At 42.4% G+C, this 17,650-nt stretch overlaps 1 protein-coding gene across 3 annotated transcripts in view; it reads left to right on the forward strand.

Annotated features, from left to right (window-relative positions):
* cdk17 (cyclin dependent kinase 17) overlaps positions 1-17,650 on the forward strand; it is a 193,425-nt gene that overhangs the window by 116,874 nt on the left and 58,901 nt on the right. For all 3 annotated transcript variants that reach the window (XM_080207127.1, XM_080207126.1, XM_080207128.1), the window contains one exon: positions 5,823-5,956. In XM_080207127.1, the coding sequence (XP_080063253.1) occupies positions 5,823-5,956 (134 nt within the window). The remainder of the gene's footprint in view (positions 1-5,822; positions 5,957-17,650) is intronic.

Genomic DNA, 17,650 nt, shown 5'->3' on the forward strand with positions numbered 1-17,650 from the left:
AGTAAGGGGCTGAGAACACAGCCTCATGGGGCGCCAGTGTTGACGATCATTGTTGGGCCAGTGGGCTGACGAATGGCAGATGGAGTTTAATTTAGACAAATGCAAGGTGATGCATTTGGGTAGATTGAACCAGGGCAGGACTTACTCAGTTAATGGTGGGGTGCTGGGGAGAGTTACAGAACAAAGAGATCTAGAGGCACATGTTCATAGCTCCTTAGAAGTGGAGTCATCGGTCAGGACATTGAATACAGGAGTTGGAACGTCTTATTAAAGTTGTACAAGACATTGGTAAGGCCACACATGGAATACTGTGTGCAATTCTGGTCATCTTATTATAGAAAGGATATTATTAAACTTGAAAGAGTGCAGAAAAGATTTACTAGGATGCTACCAGGACATGATAGGTGACATGATCCGTGGATAGGTTTATGGACGAAAAGGGATTGGTTTAGGTTAGAGGGTCATTGTTTTTTTAACTGGTCGGCGCAACATCGTGGGCCGAAGGGCCTGTTCTGCGCTGTAATGTTCTATGTTCTATGATGGATTGAGTGATAAGGTGAGGCTGAATAGACTGGGACTTTTTTCTCTGAAACGTATGAGGCTGTAGGGTGACCTTATAGAGGTCTATAAAATAATGAGGGGCATAGACAAGGTAGTTAGTCAATATCTTTTCCCAAAGGCAGGGGAGTCTAAAACAAAAGGGCATAGGTTTAAGGTGAGAGAGGAGAGAGACAAAAGTGTCCAGAGGGACAGTTTTTTCACAGAGGTTGGTGTGTGTCTGGAACAAACTGCCAGAGGTAGTAGTAGAGGCGGGTACAATTTTATCTTTTAAAAAACATTAAGATAATTACACGGGTACGGTGGGTATACAGGGATATGGGCCAAATGTGAGCAATTGGGATTAGTTTAGGGCTTTTAAAAAAAAAAAGGGCAGCATGGACAAGTTAGACTGAAGGGCCTGTTTCCATGCTGTAAACCTCTAATGACTTCTGATTGTGCTAGGAAGTTCGGGGGCCAGTCGCAGAGAGAGGTGCCAAGGCCCAGGCCACAGTGTTTGGAGATGAGTTTCATGGGAATAATGGTGCTGAAGGCTGAACTATAGTCAATAAATGGGAGTCTGACATAGGTGTCTTTGTTATCTGGGTTTTCCAGGGTTGAGTGCAGGACCAGGGAGATGGCGTCGGCTGTGGACCTGTTGCGGTGGCAAGCAAACTGTAGTGGATCCAGGTCATCCAGGAGGTTGGAATTGATTTGTGTCATGACCAGCCTTTCGCAGTGATGGACGTCAGAGCCACCGGCTGATAGTCATTAAGACACGCTGCTTGGATTTTCTTAGGTACCAGGATGATGGTCATCATCTTGAAGCTGATAGGGATCTCAGATTGTTGTAAAGAGAAGTTGAAGATGTCTGCAAATATTGATCCACGCAGGATCTGAGTACTCGTCCGGCTCCTCCATCCGGGCCAGTCACTTTCCATGTATTGACCTTCGAGAAAGCTGCTCTGACATCTGCAATGGATGTATAATCCTTGTAAATTTATGCTGTGGCTTTAATGTCCTTTTGATAACAGAGCACCCAGTACTTTAACTGAAGCCTCACTAATGTACAAATTCGACAAATGTCTATATTTAAATTACTGCTTCCACATGTCCACTCACTCTTTTTATATAAACCTTTTTATTCAGGGTTTTTTTTGAGTTGGTCAAACATGATTTCCCTTTCAGAAAACTATGCTGACTCTTCCTATTAGCATGAGAGGGAAGCAAGCTAGAAATGTAAAAATGGATAGCAAGAATTTCTATAGGTAATTAAAAAGGAAAAGAATAAGTAAGGTGAGTGTCAATCCTTTGGTGAATGAGAATGAGCGGGGGTTAATAGATAATAAGGAAATGGCGAATGAAATGAACAAGTATTTTGCTTCTATCTTCACTATCGAGGATACAGAAACATTCCATTAACAGCAGTAAATCAGGATGTGGAATAAAGAAAGGAATATGATAAATTAGTAAAGAAGCGAGGTGGTCCACTTTGGTAGGAATAATGGTAGGAAGGACTATTATTTACGTGGCGAAAAACTGCAGCAGGCGACGGTGCAGAGGGACTTTGGGGTCCTTGTGCATGAGTCGCAAAAACCCAGCCTGCAGGTGCAGCAGGTGGTCAGGAAGGCGAATGGGATGCTGGCCTTCATAGCAAGGGGGATTGAATATAAAAGTAGGGAGGTCTTGCTGCAGCTGTATAGGGCATTGGTGAGGCCACAGCTGGAGTACTGTGTGCAGTTTTGGTCGCCGCACTTACGCAAGGATATTTTGGCCTTGGAGGGAGTGCAGAGGAGGTTTACTCGGCTGATATCAGAGTTGAGGGGGTTGAGCTATGAGGAGAGGCTGAATAAACTAGGCTTGTACTCGTTAGAGTTTAGAAGAATGAGGGGAGATCTCATTGAGACGTATAAGATGATGAATGGGATGGATAGGATAGAGGTGGAGAGACTCTTCCCACTCAGAAAGGACAGTAGGTCTAGGGGGCATAGCCTCAAGATAAAGGGGGGGTCGGTTTAGAACGGAGTTGAGGAGGAACTTCTTCACTCAGAGGGTGGTGAATCTCTGGAATTCTCTGCCCGTTGAAGTGGTGGAGGCTGCCTCGCTAAATATTTTTAAGACGCGGGTTGATGGGTTTTTGATAAGCGAGGGGATTAAGGGTTATGGGGAGAGGGCGGGAATGTGGAACTGAGCCACAACAGGTCAGCCATGATCTTATTGAATGGCGGGGCAGGCTCGAAGGGCTAGTTCGCCTACTCCTGCTCCTATTTCTTATGTTCTTATGTTCTAAGCTTTACCGAGCAAACTGATGGAAATGCAGGTTGACAAATCTCTGGGTCCAGATGGATTTCTTCATAGGCTCTTCAAAGAGGTGGCTTGTTGAGATAGTAGATGTATTGGTATTAATTTTCCAAAATTTGCGAGATTCTGGAAATGTTCCATCAGACTGAAAAGTAGCAAACATAACTTCTCAATTTAAGAGAGAGGCAGAAAACATGAAACTATAGGCCTTTTAGCTTAATGTTTGTCATGGGGAAGATATTAAGATCAGCCATTAAGGAGGTTATAGCTGAGCACTTTGAAAAACTCAAGATAATCAGGAAGAGGAGATGTGGTTTTGTGAAATGGAAATCATGTTTGATCAATTTCTTAGAGCATTTTGAAGGAGTAACGTGCACGTTGGATAAAGGGGAACCGATGGACATAGTGGACTTGGATTTCCAAAAGGCAATTGATAAGATGCTATGGCAAAGGTTATTGCGGAAAATAAAAGCTCATGGTGTAGACGATCATGTACTGGCATGGATAGACGATTGGCTGGCTGGCAGAAAGCAGAGTATGCATAAATGGGTCTTTTCCTGATTGGCAGGTTTGTGGAGTGGAGTCCCTCAGCACTTTATGCTACGGTCTCAACTTTTTACAATTTATATAAATAACTTGAATGAGGGGAGTGAAGGCATGGTAGTTAAATCTGAAGATGATAGGTAGGAAAGCATGTTGTCAAGAGACCAAAAGGAGGTTGGAGACAGATGTAGCTGTTGAATGAGTAAGCAAAGTTCTGGCAGTGGAGTACAATTTGAGAGAATGTGAAGTTGTTCAATTTGGTAGGAAGAATGAAAATACAGACTTATTTAAATAGAGAGCAACCTCAGAATTCCAAGGTGCAGAGGGACCTAGGTGTTTGAGTCACAAAAGGTTAGTGTGCAGGTGTACAGCAAGTAATCAAGAAGGCTAATGGAATGCTATCCTTTATTAAGAGATGAATGAACATAAAAGTCGGTTCGCCTTGTTGTCCAACGAGGGGCATACACGCGATGGATCGTACAAGGGTTGCTCTTGGATGTTCGAGAATAGCCGAGTACTTTATGTCGTTAGTGTACGCTTAAGCTGGACCAGATGCTGGGCAACACGACAGCTCAGTTTGCTGTGCAGGCACGTGGATTTGGCCCAGTGTCTGTGGAGTTTGCGCATTCTCCCCGTGCTTGCATGGGTTTTCTCCGGGTGCTCCAGTTTCCTCCCGCACCCCAAAGATGTGCTAGTAGGCTGATTGGAGGTAATAAATTGTCCCTAAATTAGTTTTCCCTCAATGTGGAATGCCATAAGCATAGATAAGGGTCATGGGTGGAGGGGGATTGGTAATGTTAAAAGGCGGCATGGGCTCGTTGGGCCTGTTTCCCGGGCTGTTTTTGTTCTTATAAAAAAGTTAAGGATGTTTTACAGGGCATAGGTGAGAACACATCTTGAATACTGTGCAGTTTTGGTCGTCTTATTTAACGAAGGATATATACGTGTTGGAGATGATTCAGAGCAGGTTTACTAGGCACCTGACATCTAGGCAGCAATTGATCAAGTGTGGCAAAACTTAAGTCCTGAAATGACATATGAGCAATCCTGAGATTACAGTCTTGTTTTTTAATCTTTTCCATCGTTCCTGAAACTCTGCCTGAAGTACATCAACATACTTTCTACCTTTTCTTACTTTTCGTACAAGTCCATCAGTAGAGCAGAGCTTGAATATTGTTGAAAAAAAGAGGCATATCTAAGCTTTTTGTATTGTACTCATCAGGACATTTCGCAAGAGTACCAATATAAAGGAAAAACGATTAATACACTGAGTGTTGGTTGTCTACTTGTCACTCAAACTACGTTCTCTTCTCGTACAGTAAATATTGTTGTTTCCCCTTGTGTTGATATTCTTGCAAAGTGCCCACTTGAATGCAAGATGAAAAGCTTCAACATGTCTCTTTTCTTAAACAATACTTATTCCTATTATCCTCATATTTAGTAAGTATCTAATATCTTCCATGTGACCCAGTGTCTAATTTTACTTCATAACACTCCTGTGAAGCACCTTAAGGCATTTTATTAGGAAACAAAGCATTATTATATAAGTAAGTGTTGGACTGAAATATACTGATTTGGGAAGCAGTCTTTGTATATAATTGAAACTAATTAGTGAGTTAATTGTGTGCTACCATACCAAAAATAGCGTGCATATAATTTTCATAATTACATAGTCATGGTTGTTAGTGTTAGGTTGAGGAGGAGTTGGAAACAAAATATTGGTTGAAGTGTGAAAAATAATGTTCCATTTAAACTGCCTTTTATCTAATAGCATTGATATATTTGCATATTTTGCTGTTCTTGTTATTGGAGAGCTGAATTAGAACAGATATCTGGAAAATACATTCCATGTAATGAGAAATTGTACTCTCACTGAAATGTATATCATTGTTAGTGATACTGAATTATTTATTTATAAATTTCTACAACAAAATCAATTGCAACACAATTAACTGAAGATATGTTTTTTCAAAAAAATGAAAAAACTTGAAAGGTAAATTAACTTCCCACCAAGAATTTTAATTTCTAGCCAATTTATTTGACAAAGAAGGAAAATATATTTTGTTCAAAATGAAGCAATTATTCATCTTAAACAAGCATTTGGATTTTAAGTTGAGCAGGCACTACTGACTCAATTTATGTGGTTTTAAAATTTCACTATTTGGCATGTAAAATGTTTTGGCTAAGAATATTCTGCACACTGAAAATAATGTTTGGAGAACATATATAGGATCTGGCAAGTTAAAAGAAACCAAAATGTTAGTTGCAAGAGAGGTTAAAAGTAGAAATTATGTGTTGGTTGTGATGCAGTATAGAGCATTTTGCCAAATGTTGTTACATTTTATCATTTCTCTTCTGTATATGTTTTAGAATAATGTCTAAAAGCATAGAAATATGCTCTTTGATACCATGGCTGATTTCTCTTTCTGCCCCCTGTTCAGACATAGTACATGAAAATTTGAAAATAGGTTCAGATGGTGAGAGTGACCAAGCTTCTGGAACATCATCTGATGAGGTGCAGTCTCCGACTCGTGTTCGTATGAGGAACCACCTACACAGGAGAATCTCCATGGAGGTATGTTTTCTATTACAATTCAGGAAATAAAAAATGGCGTAAAAGTACATTTTGATTACATGATCAGTTCTAGTGATGTTTCTTTGCTCAACTTTACATTAAGAGATAATACAGTTGTACATTGATTTAAATAGAACAAGCCTTTAATGTGCAGTGATATCATAAGTGGAAATTCTATACAATTACCAATTTTTGCATCTTGTACATATTATAAGCATCTTGCCTTTAAAATGTGCCAATTCTGAAACTAGCATGGGTGATGCTGTACCTGAACATCACATGACTAATTGAGGCAAAATATCATTAGCTAACTCAACCACAGTGTATAAAGTTGCCAATTAAATATCTGAATGAAAATTATGAACAAATCCAAAGCAGCAAAAGAAGATTAAATATAACACAGCAGACAAATCCCCCTCTTCCCTCTAAAGCTACCATATACCAAACAACAATTAATATATAACTGATCGAGAAAATCTCAAAGTACTTTTCACACCTTTTCGCCGTTGTTGTCCTTCCTTATTCAAGTCAATATGTAAAACTTAAGAAAAACAATTTAGCAAATGTAGGACACCTATACTTGCCCATCGAATCGCAAGTGTAATGTTTGGAATTCCTTTGGTTCTATCCTCTTATTTTTAAGGGTCTTGGAACTTCAGTTAGAACTTTCATTTGCACCTTAGACCTTTTCATGTTGCTCGTGAGAAACAAAATATGATGTTGTTACAACCAGGTATAAAATTTATCCAAAAATAGGCAGAATTGAAAGAATAGAAAAACAAGACTCTCGGGTGGCACAGTGGTTAGCACTACTGCCTCTCAGCACCAGGGATCCAGGTTGAATTCCAGCCTTGAGTAACAGCCTGTCTGTCTCACCTTGTCTGCATGTGTTTCCTCTGTGCACTCTGGTTTCCTTCCATAGTAAGAAACCTCACAACACCATGTTAAGATTCCTTCCACAGTCCAGAGATGTGCAGATTATGTGGATTAGCTATTTTAAATTGCCACTTAGTGTCCCAGAAAGTGTGGGTTAGGGGGAATTGTGGGGTTAGTACATGGGTTGCAAGGATAGGGCCTAGGTAGGATGCTCTGTTGGAGAGTCGGTGCAGACTTGATGGGCCGAATGGCCTCCTGCACTGAACAGATTCTGTGAAGAGTTAAATATCTTGCTTTTCAACATGCTATGCAGTTTAAGCCATCATGAAGAAATCTTGAAATTTATGCTTAAGCAGGAAAAGTCTGCGTCATGCTCAGTGTCAGCCTGCCTGGATCTTTACTTGTGACTACTTGATGAGAAGTTTTGACAGCGGAATAACTCTAATTCCCCCACCCCTCTGTCTTCTTCCTGCTCCAACTCCAAGTGGAGCTATTCCATTGACCACTTCAGGTCGATCTTCAAATGTGTCAGGAAATAGGGGAGAAATATACGATGTATATAACTTGAGAAAAATGGTTTCACAGGAGAGGGAAAGATAAATTTGGACATGAATCCAAATCTATATGAAATGCATCATTGGTGATAGAACATTACAGCGCAGTACAGGCCCTTCGGCCCTCGATGTTGCGCCGACCAGTGGAACCAGTCTAATGACCCTCTAACCTAAACTATTCCAGTGTTATCCACATGCCTATCCAATGACCATTTGAATGCCCTTAAAGTCCACAACTGCTGCAGGCAGGGCATTCCACACCCTTACTACCCTCTGAATAAAAAAACCTATCTGTGACATCCGTCCTATATTTATCATCCCTCAATTTAAAGCTATGTCCCCTTGTGTTAGCCATCACTATCTGAGGAAAAAGGCTCTCACTGTCTACTCTGTCTAATCCTCTGATCATCTTGTATGCCTCAATTAGGTCACCTCTTAACCCTCTTCTCTCTAACAAAAACAACCTCAAGTCCCTCAGCCTCTCCTCACAAGACCTTCCTACCATACCAGGCAACATCCTGGTAAACCACCTCTGCACCCTTTCCAATGCTTCCACATCTTATAATGCGGCGATCAGAACTGTTTTGTACAGCTGCAACATGATCTTATGGCTCCGAAATTCAATCCCTCTACCAATAAAAGCTAACACACCGTATGCATTCTTAACAACCTTATCAATCTGGGTGCCAACTTTCAGGGATCTATGCACATGTACACCAAGATCTCTCTGCTCATCCACACTACCAAGAGTCCTTCCATTAGCCCAATACTCCGTAATCCTGTTACTCCTTCCAAAGTGAATCACTTCACACTTTTCTGCATTAAACTCCATTTGCCACCTCTCAGCCCAGCTCTGCAGCTTATCTATGTCCCTCTGCAAGCTGTAACATCCATCGTCACTGTCTACAACTCCTCCGACTTGGTGATGGGGCAGCTAAAAATTTTTTTATATTATTTGCTGGGAAATAAATAATTTTGGTGGTAAATAATAAGTAATTTGCTTTCAAATTTTGCAAAATAATACTTAGGTCATAGATCATAGAACCCTACAGTGCAGAAAGAAGCCCTTTGGCCTGTCAAGTCTGCACCAAACATGGATTGTGTTTGGCCACCCAGGCCCTACCCCCATATCCCTACATATTATACCCACTAATCCCTCTAACCTGCGCATCCCTGGACACTAAGCGGCAATTTCTTAGCATGGCCAATCAACCTAACTCGCACATCTTTGGACTGTGGGAGGAAACCGGCGTACCCAGAGGAAACCCACGCAGACATGAGAATGTGCAAACTCCACACAGACAGTGACCCAAGCCAGGAATCGAACGCAGGACCCTGGAGCTGTGAAGCAGCAGTGTTAACCACGTGCCGCCCACTTGAGCTAAGATAACATTTCCCTGATGCCACAGGGATCGTCAGCTTACCATTACTTGCTTGTAATGGTATGTGCTCTATTTCAAAGATTTCATGTTTTGAGTTAGCCATAACAAACATTGACATAAGACATACCACAATAGGTTGAAATGTCAGTATAATTCTAACATTGTATCATAGAATCTTAAAGCAGAAGGTCATTTGGCCCATCATGTCAATTGCAACAGCTATCCAATTAATCTCAGTCCTTTCTCCTAGTTCTCTAAACTTTTCCTATTAAAATATGGAGTTCCTTTGAAAGTTATTGAATCTGCTTCCTTTCTGGCAGTGCATTGCCTGTTTTTTAAATAAAGTCTTCATCACTCCTGGTTCATTTGCCAATTATCTTAAAATCTGTGTCTTCAAGTTACTGACCTATTTGTCAATGGAAACAGGATAAATGAGAAACTATTAAAACCTCTAATAATATCCCTGTGTTAAAGTATTAAACTACTAAATATCCTTTTGAGCTTTGCAACGTCCCTGGTTTCTTGGTATCAGTGTTATTCCTGTACCCTGACATTCTGGTAAATCTCTTCAAATCTTTAACATCTTTCAAAAAGTAAGAATTAGACAGTTCTTCATCAATAAATATTTGTCTGTATTTTGACCTAAAGATCTGCAAAAATTGTAATCCAAAAGCAACTAATTGATTGGTTTGTGTGTAATTGGCGAAGTGATAAGAACGCCTTTATACTCACTGATGAAAATGTCTCCATCTGTGATTAAACCTAATCTTTATTTTTTCATGAGGTGTGAGCATTGTTGGCAAGGCCAGTGTTTATGGCCTTACAAAGGTGGTGGTGAGCTGCTTTTTGAACCACTACAGTCCATGGAGTGTAGGTATGCCCAAAGTGCTGTTAACAAAGAACAACCCAGCACGGGAAACAGGCCCTTCGGCCCAACGAGCCCACGCCGCCCCTTCAACAAAGCATTTTCCTACACCTACCCCGCCCTGTGTGTATGTGAGTGGAACCCCTAATGTAGCCAGATTCAGGGGAGAATAGTGTCAATTTGTTATACCAGTCAGCCTAAGAGCACATCTTTGGGGTGTGGGAGGAAACCAGAGCACCTGGAGGAAACCCACACAACCACAGGGAGAATGCGCAAACTCCCACAGACACAGGCCCAAATCCATGTATCTGCACAGCCAGCAGTGATAGTCACTGAGCTGTTGTGGTGCCCGTCTACTGGTCCAGGATTAAGCATACACAACAACACAAAGTACTAGGCCACTCTCGGAACCTCCAAGAACAGCCCACGCACGACCCACTGTGTGCATGCCCCTCGTTTGACAACAAGGTGGACGGACACACCTGTGGATTAAAAACGACAAAACATTAACATGTAATACTACATTTCCGGTGTCGTCCCAAGACTCTGACCCTATTTAATACCGTCTACTATAACCCTCCATCCCTGTTTCACTCGTGCCAATCTAAGTAAACCTTAAACAAGTCCAACGTGCCTGCCTCCACCACCTTACTTGGTAGCTCGTTCCATACCCCCACGACCCTCTGCGTGAAAAACCTTCCTCTCGTATCCAAATTATACTTTTCCCCCCTCACCCTTAGATCGTGACCTCTCTTAATTGTCCCCAATCTAGGGAAAAGCCTACCACTGTTGACTCTATCTATTCCCTTCATTATTTTATACACCTCTATCAGATCCCCCCTTAATCTCCGTCTTTCCAAGGAGAAGAGCCCCAGCTTCTCCAACCTTTCCTCGTAACTCAGTCCTTCCATGCTAGGCAACATCCTGGTAAACCTCCTCTGCACCCTCTCCAGGGTCTCCACGTCCTTCCGGTAGTAAGGTGACCAGAACTGGACACAGTACTCCAAATGCGGCCTAACCAACGTTCTGTACAATTGAAGCGTTAGATGGCAGCTCTTATACTCTATACCCCTTCCTGTAAAGGCTAGCATTCTGTAAGCTTTCTTCGCAACCTTCTCTACCTGTGTTGACACCTTCAGAAACTTGTGCACCTGCACTCCCAGGTCCCTCTGTATCTCTATACTCTTAATCGGTCTACCTTTTATCACGTAACTCCTCCCTGCATTATTCCTTCCAAAATGCATCACCTCGCATTTGTCAGGATTAAATTCCATCTGCCATCTATCTGCCCAATATACCAACCTATCTATATCCTGCTGTGTCACCTGACAGTCCTCCTCAGTATCTGCCAATCCTGCCATCTTGGTGTTATCCGCAAACTTGCTGATCACACCACGTACGCCCTCTTCCAAGTCGTTTATATATACTACAAAGAGGAGAGGTCCCAGTACTGAGCCCTGCGGCACACCACTGGTGACTGACCTCCAGCCAGAAAAGGACCCTTCCACTACTACTCTCTGTCTCCTATTTCCCAGCCAGTTTTCGATCCACCTAGCTACATGCCCTTGTATCCCATGTGCCTTAACCTTTTCTACCAGCCTACCGTGAGGGACTTTGTCAAACGCCTTACTGAAATCCATATAGATGACATCAATGGCTCGCCCATCGTCAACCGTTTTTGTCACCTCCTCAAAGAATTCCACCAGATTCGTAAGGCAAGACCTCCCCCGAACAAAGCCATGTTGCGTATCCCTAATCAGATCGCAACGCTCCAAATGCTCATACATCCTATCCCTAAGAATTTTTTCCAATAATTTTCCTACCACCGATGTCAAACTCACTGGTCTATAATTACCAGGGTTATCCCTACTACCCTTTTTAAACAGCGGTACCACATTAGCTACCCTCCAGTCCTCTGGGACCTCACCTGTGTCCAAGGAAGAGACAAAGATTTGCATCAGAGGCCCAGCAATTTCATCTTTCACCTCCCTAAGCAGCCTGGGATAAATACCATCAGGCCCCGGAGCTTTAGCCATTTTTATGCTACCTAAAAACCGTAGCACTTCCTCCCTCGTAATGGATATTTCCTTCAACTGGTCTACAGCTCCCTCCAAGACATTACATGACACCAAACCCCTCTCCTTCGTGAATACCGACGCAAAGTATTCATTCAGGATCTCCCCCATTCCCTCAGACTCGATACATAGCTCCCATCCTTTGCCCCTAAGAGGACCAATTTTCCCTCTAACCACTCTCTTGCTCCTGATATAAGAGTAAAATGCCTTTGGATTTTCCTTAATCCTATCAGCCAAAGCCATTTCATGCCCTCTTTTCGTCCTTCTAACTCCCCTTTTTAGCTCCCTCCTCCTCTCTCTATATTCCTCCAGCGCACACTCTGTTCCCAGTTGTTTCGATCTAACATATGCCTCTTTCTTCTTCCTGACCAAGTCTTCGATACCCCCTGTAATCCACGGCTCTCTAATCCTGCCTTTCCCATCCTTCCTCTTGGCCAGCACGTGCCTTTCCTGCAACATTATCAGTTTGCCCTTGAAAGCCTCCCACTTACCAACCGTGGACTTGCCAGCTAACAACCCCTCCCAATCAGTGTCATTCAGCTCCCTCCTAATCCGGCTATAGCTCGCCTTCCCCCAGTTCAGCACCCTCCCCTTCGGACGGCGCTCATCCCTTTTCCATTTTTATCCTAAAGTAGACAGACTTGTGGTCACTGTTAGCCACATGTTCACCTACTGCAACCTCAGCCACCTGCTCCGGCTCATTTCCCAGCACTAAATCCAGTATAGCCCCCTCCCTAGTCGGGCTAGTTACGTACTGCTCCAGGGACCCTTCCAACACACATTTTACAAACTCCTCCCCATCCGTACCCCCAGCTCTAAACACCTTCCAATCCACTCCAGGAAGATTAAAGTCACCCACTTCAACCACCTTATTCTTTCTGCACCTATCTAAAATGCCTCTGCAAATACTTTCCTCCACTGGCTTTGGGCTGTTGGGTGGCCTATAGTATACCGCTAGCATCGTAATCTCTCCCTTTTTATTCCTCAACTCCACCCACAGCGACTCAATCCCTAACTCCTCCATATTATCCTCCCTCTGCACTGCTGTGATGTGCTTTACTAACAGTGCCACCCCACCACCTCTCTTCAACCCTCCTCTGTCACACCTAATACCCAGGAACATTCAGCTGCCAGTCCTGCCCGCCCTTTAACCACGTCTCTGTTACTGCCACCACATCTAACCTCCTTACAAACATCAAGGCCCTAAGCTCATCCGTTTTACCCGTCACGCTCCTCGCATTGAAACAGATGCAGTCCAACCCACCAGGGCCACTCAGAACCTCCTTCTCCCTGATAATTTTCCTTTCACCCAAACCTACCCTAAGGAAGAAGTTTCAAGATTTTGGCCTTGCAATAGTAAAGAAGTGGCAATAAGTAGGACAGTGGTTAGAGGGATTAGCAGGTAAATATGTAGGGATATGAGAGTCGGTCCTGAGTGGGTTTGTGGCCGGTGCAGACTCGATGGGCTGAATGGCCTGTCTCTGCACTGTGTAGGGTTTCTATGATTCTATGATTTCTATGAAGTCAAGATGCTGTGTTGCTTGGAGGGAAACTTGCAGATAGTGGTGTACCCATGCATCTGCTGCCCTTGGCCTTCTAGGTGGCAGAGGTGTTGGCTTTAAGGAGCCTTGGTGAGTTTCTGAAGTACAACTTGAGATGGTAAATGCTGTTGCCATTGTGTATCTGTTAGTGATGGAGGGAGTGATTGTTTAACGTGGAGGACAGGGTACCACTTAAACAGACAGCTTTGTCTTAATGATGTCAAGTTTCTTTAGTGCTGCTGGAACTGCATGCATCCAAGCAACTGAGGAGTATCATGCCTTGTGGATGGTGGACCGGTGTAATGCACAATTCCTGCTGTCTGAACTGTTCTTATAACCACCGTATTTATATGGCTAGTCTAATTTGGTAGCTGGTCAATGGTAAAACCTCCATCCCCAAAGGATCGGCGGTACAGTGGTAAGCACTCCTGCCTCATTGCGCCAGTGACATGGGTTTGATTCCAGCCTTCGGTGACTGTAGAGGTTACACATTCTCCCTTGTCTGCATGGGTTTCCTCCTGGTCCTCCAGTTTTTTTTTATTCATTCATTGGACATGGGCATCTCTGGCTGGCCAGCATTTATTGCCCATCCCTAGTTGTCTTTGTTCAGAGGGCAGTTGAGAGTCAACCACATGGTTGTGGGCCTGGAGTCACATGTAGGTCAGACCAGGTAAGAATGGCAGATTTACTCCCCTAAAGGACACAATCCAAAGATCTGCAGATTAGGTGGATTGGCTGTGCTAAATTTCTCCTTTAGTGTCCCAAGATGTGTAGGTTAGGCAAATATGCGGGGTTCGGAAGGGGTGCTGTCAGTGGCTTGCATGGGATTCTTTGTCAGGGAGCTGGTGCAGACACAATAGACCGAATGGCCTCCTGCACTGTAGGAATTCTGTGATTTCCATATTGATGAAGGATGATTCAGTGATGGCAATGCCATTAAATGTGGATATGGTTAAAATGCTGTCTTGTTGGACATGGTCATTACCAGGCACTTGTTACTTACGAATGTTACTTGCTACTTTTCAGCCTCAGCCTGAATATTGTCCAGATGTTATTGTATATTGGAGATGACTGCTTCAGTATGAGGAGTCTGAATGATGCTAATCATTGTGCAATCATCGGCAAACATCCCCACTTCTGGCCTTATAATGAGAGACGAGTTTGTTAATGAAGCAGCTAAAGATGGCTGGGCTTAGTACGTTACCCAGGGGAACTCAAAGTTGATAGTTTAATCTTCTTGAAAATGTCTTTTATGCCTGATGTCTTCTGAAATAACCATTTGATTTGATTTATTATTGTCACATGTATCAATACACAGCAGAAATTATTTTCTTGCGTGCTGCCTTGATCAGGCCTGCCTGTGACTTGAAGTACAGTTCATAACTGATGAACATTCATGGTTCTTGTAGACTCTCAACAAAGGCAACCTTTTCATTTTGAAGGCAGATTTTGATGGAAAACCCGGTCAGATTATTTTCCTGGAATTTGATTTCTTTAAATTATAACCTTCAGGTTTCTTAGGAGCCTGTTACGTGAATACCAGTTGACATCCATAAAATTCAACAAAAATACAATGTCAGATTGTAATTTCTAAGACAATCAACAAAAGGAAGAAAATCTATGCTACTGGATCCTACATAATGCCAACGATTTATTCTGATCTCATTAGGCAGCCGGGTACAAAATATTAACGTAGAACCGAGCAAGTCAGGCAATCACTTTCACGTGTGATTTGAGGTCATTTATTAGAATCTATGGAATCCCGACAGTGCAGAAGGAAGCCATTTGGCCCATTGAGTCTGCATTGACTTACCAAAAAAGCATCTTACCCAGCCCCACCCCACCCTATCTCTTAACCCTGTGCACTTAGTTTGGCTAGTCCGCCTAACTTATGTTTGGACACCAAGGGACAATTCAGCATGGCCAATCCACCTAATCTGCACTTTTTTGGATTGTGGGAGGAAACCGGAGTACTCGGAGAAAACCTATGTAGACACAGGGTGAATATGCCAACTCCTCACAGATTTCCACATAAATCATTTGTTTCAGCCTCAAAGATGCTATGGGCAGTGTTTGGGAGAAGAGTCTTGCTGCCCTCATGTGGTTAATTTTAACTTAACCTGCAGGATTGGTTTTTCTCCCTTCCAAAAAAAAGGAGACTGAATTACTTATAAGATCAGAGGATAGCTACAGATGACGTTTGGCCCATTTGAATTCATCATCCATCCATCAATCATTTTACTTCTCCCTGTTTACATTATCCGATGTTTTTATATGACGCCAGCTGTCTTGCTTCATTTAGAAGTATCATTCACACATCGCTCACTTTTTCTGTAAAAACAGATTTCCTCACATTCTGCTAAAACAGAATTCCTTGCAAATTGTTCAAACTAAAAACTGGATCTTATTCCCATGTGTACAAGGCTGTGTCGCTCAGCTGCTCAAGCTGATCCACTGTTCTCAATTCCATTCAAAAATCTATCAATCTCCTTTTAAAAATGCACATGTACCTGGTATTTATCTGCGTTTGAGGAGGATGTTCCAGAATTCTCTATAACACTGTGTGGAAAACATTCTTCCTAATTTCACTCCTGACTCACCCAGCTACAATTTTGAGATTGTACTCCTTGATCTGAATTAAGAGGCAAGAATTTCTCTGCATCTATTCTGTCAAACCTCTATAATTTTAAGGACCTTGATTAGGAAACCCTACAACCTTCGAAATTCGAGAATACGTACCAGGTTTATGGAAGCTGCTGTCATAATTTAACCACTTAAACCCTAACATTATGGTTGTTCTCTGCAGTGCCTGCAATGCTTGAATGTCCCTCTTTTTTCTTGGCAACCAATATTGAATATAATATTTATGTTTGCACTCTTTGATTATTATCTTTCCATGGTCTTGCAGAAGTGATGTTTTGTCTTCACATTGAGGCTACCCTCCATCATGGTTTTGTAGCAGTGACACCAGATCTCGTAGCTCAAAACTGAGCATTCGTGGAACGCTGTGGGTCATCAGTAGCAATGGAATTGTATACCACCACAATCTCTTAACTTGAAGGCCTAGCATACCCTCCACTTTACCATGACCAACCAATCCAGGAATTCAATGCCAGTTCTGTGAATAGTGCAAAAGAACATGCCAGGAACAGCAACCAGGCATACTTAAAAATGAGATGTCAACCTGGTTTAGCTCCAACACAGTACTGCTTACTTAGCAAACATTAGAAGCAGCATGTGATAGACAGAATTAAGCAATCCCACAAGCAACGAACTGATCATGTCAAAGCTCTGCAGTCCTGTTATATCCAGTCGTGAATGGTGGTGGACAATTAAACAACTCACTGGAGGAAGAGGCTCCACCAATGTCCACCCTCATTGATGGGGAAGCCCAGCACGTCAGTTCAAAAGTTATGACAGATGCATTTGCATTAATCTTCAGGCAGAAATGCTGAACGGATGATCCACCTTGGCCTCCACGGAGATCCCCAGCCTCTCAGCCAATTTGATTTCCTCCCAAATGATATCAAGAAATGGCTGAAAGCACTGGATATTGCAAAGGCTATGGGCTCTACACTTCACTTAGCTGGATAATTCTGCTCCAACAAAGCTCAAGAAGCCGACTCCAAACAGATAGAGCAGCCTTCTTGACTGACACCCCTTTTAGATCAATGCACTGTTGCATCAGTGTCCCAGTTTTTTCAATAACATGGCACACTTCAATGAGGCAAACAATTCCTAGGCACATCCACTTTTTGTTTTAGCTGAATCGATTACTCATAAACGTCATACTTGCGTTTAATTTGGAATTCCAGAATTGGAAGGGATTAATGGCACAGAAACCCAACCAGTCCCAAACAGACATTTATACTCCACCAGAGCTTCCTCCCATCTTACCGTACCTAACCCTTTCTTTGTTACACTTGTCCCGCATACACTTCTCTAGCCTGGGGGTGGGGGGAGGGGTATGTGTTACGAACTAAAAAGAGCAAAAACCTGCTTGCTGTGCAACTGAAAGTAGCAAGGTTATGAACGAGAAAATTGGAATAATCAAATTTGAGACCTGTTTTCAGAATATGAAGCCGTTCATTGATTTTAAATCACTCCATCATTACAAAGATATATTTCCATCACACAAAAAACTCGCATTTGATTAATTTTTAATTGATCCACAATTTATGGATTGACAAAACATCACTTTACATATTTTAAGTATTTCTTGGTATTCTGCAATTACATTTAGTACTGGACATATAATTCTGGGATTTCCCAAGGCAACTTATATGTTGCTTTTCATCTAATATTAACTGACACTTAACTTCCTAGCTATCTAGTAAAGCAAATTGATGGGCAGTAGCACTTTGCTCCTTGTCTAACTAAGCAAATTGGTGCAATAAGAGA

The sequence above is a fragment of the Carcharhinus amblyrhynchos genome, chromosome 19 (genome assembly GCF_965287045.1).
Source record: "Carcharhinus amblyrhynchos chromosome 19, sCarAmb.v2.hapA, whole genome shotgun sequence".
NCBI classification, from domain to species: Eukaryota; Metazoa; Chordata; class Chondrichthyes; order Carcharhiniformes; family Carcharhinidae; genus Carcharhinus; species Carcharhinus amblyrhynchos.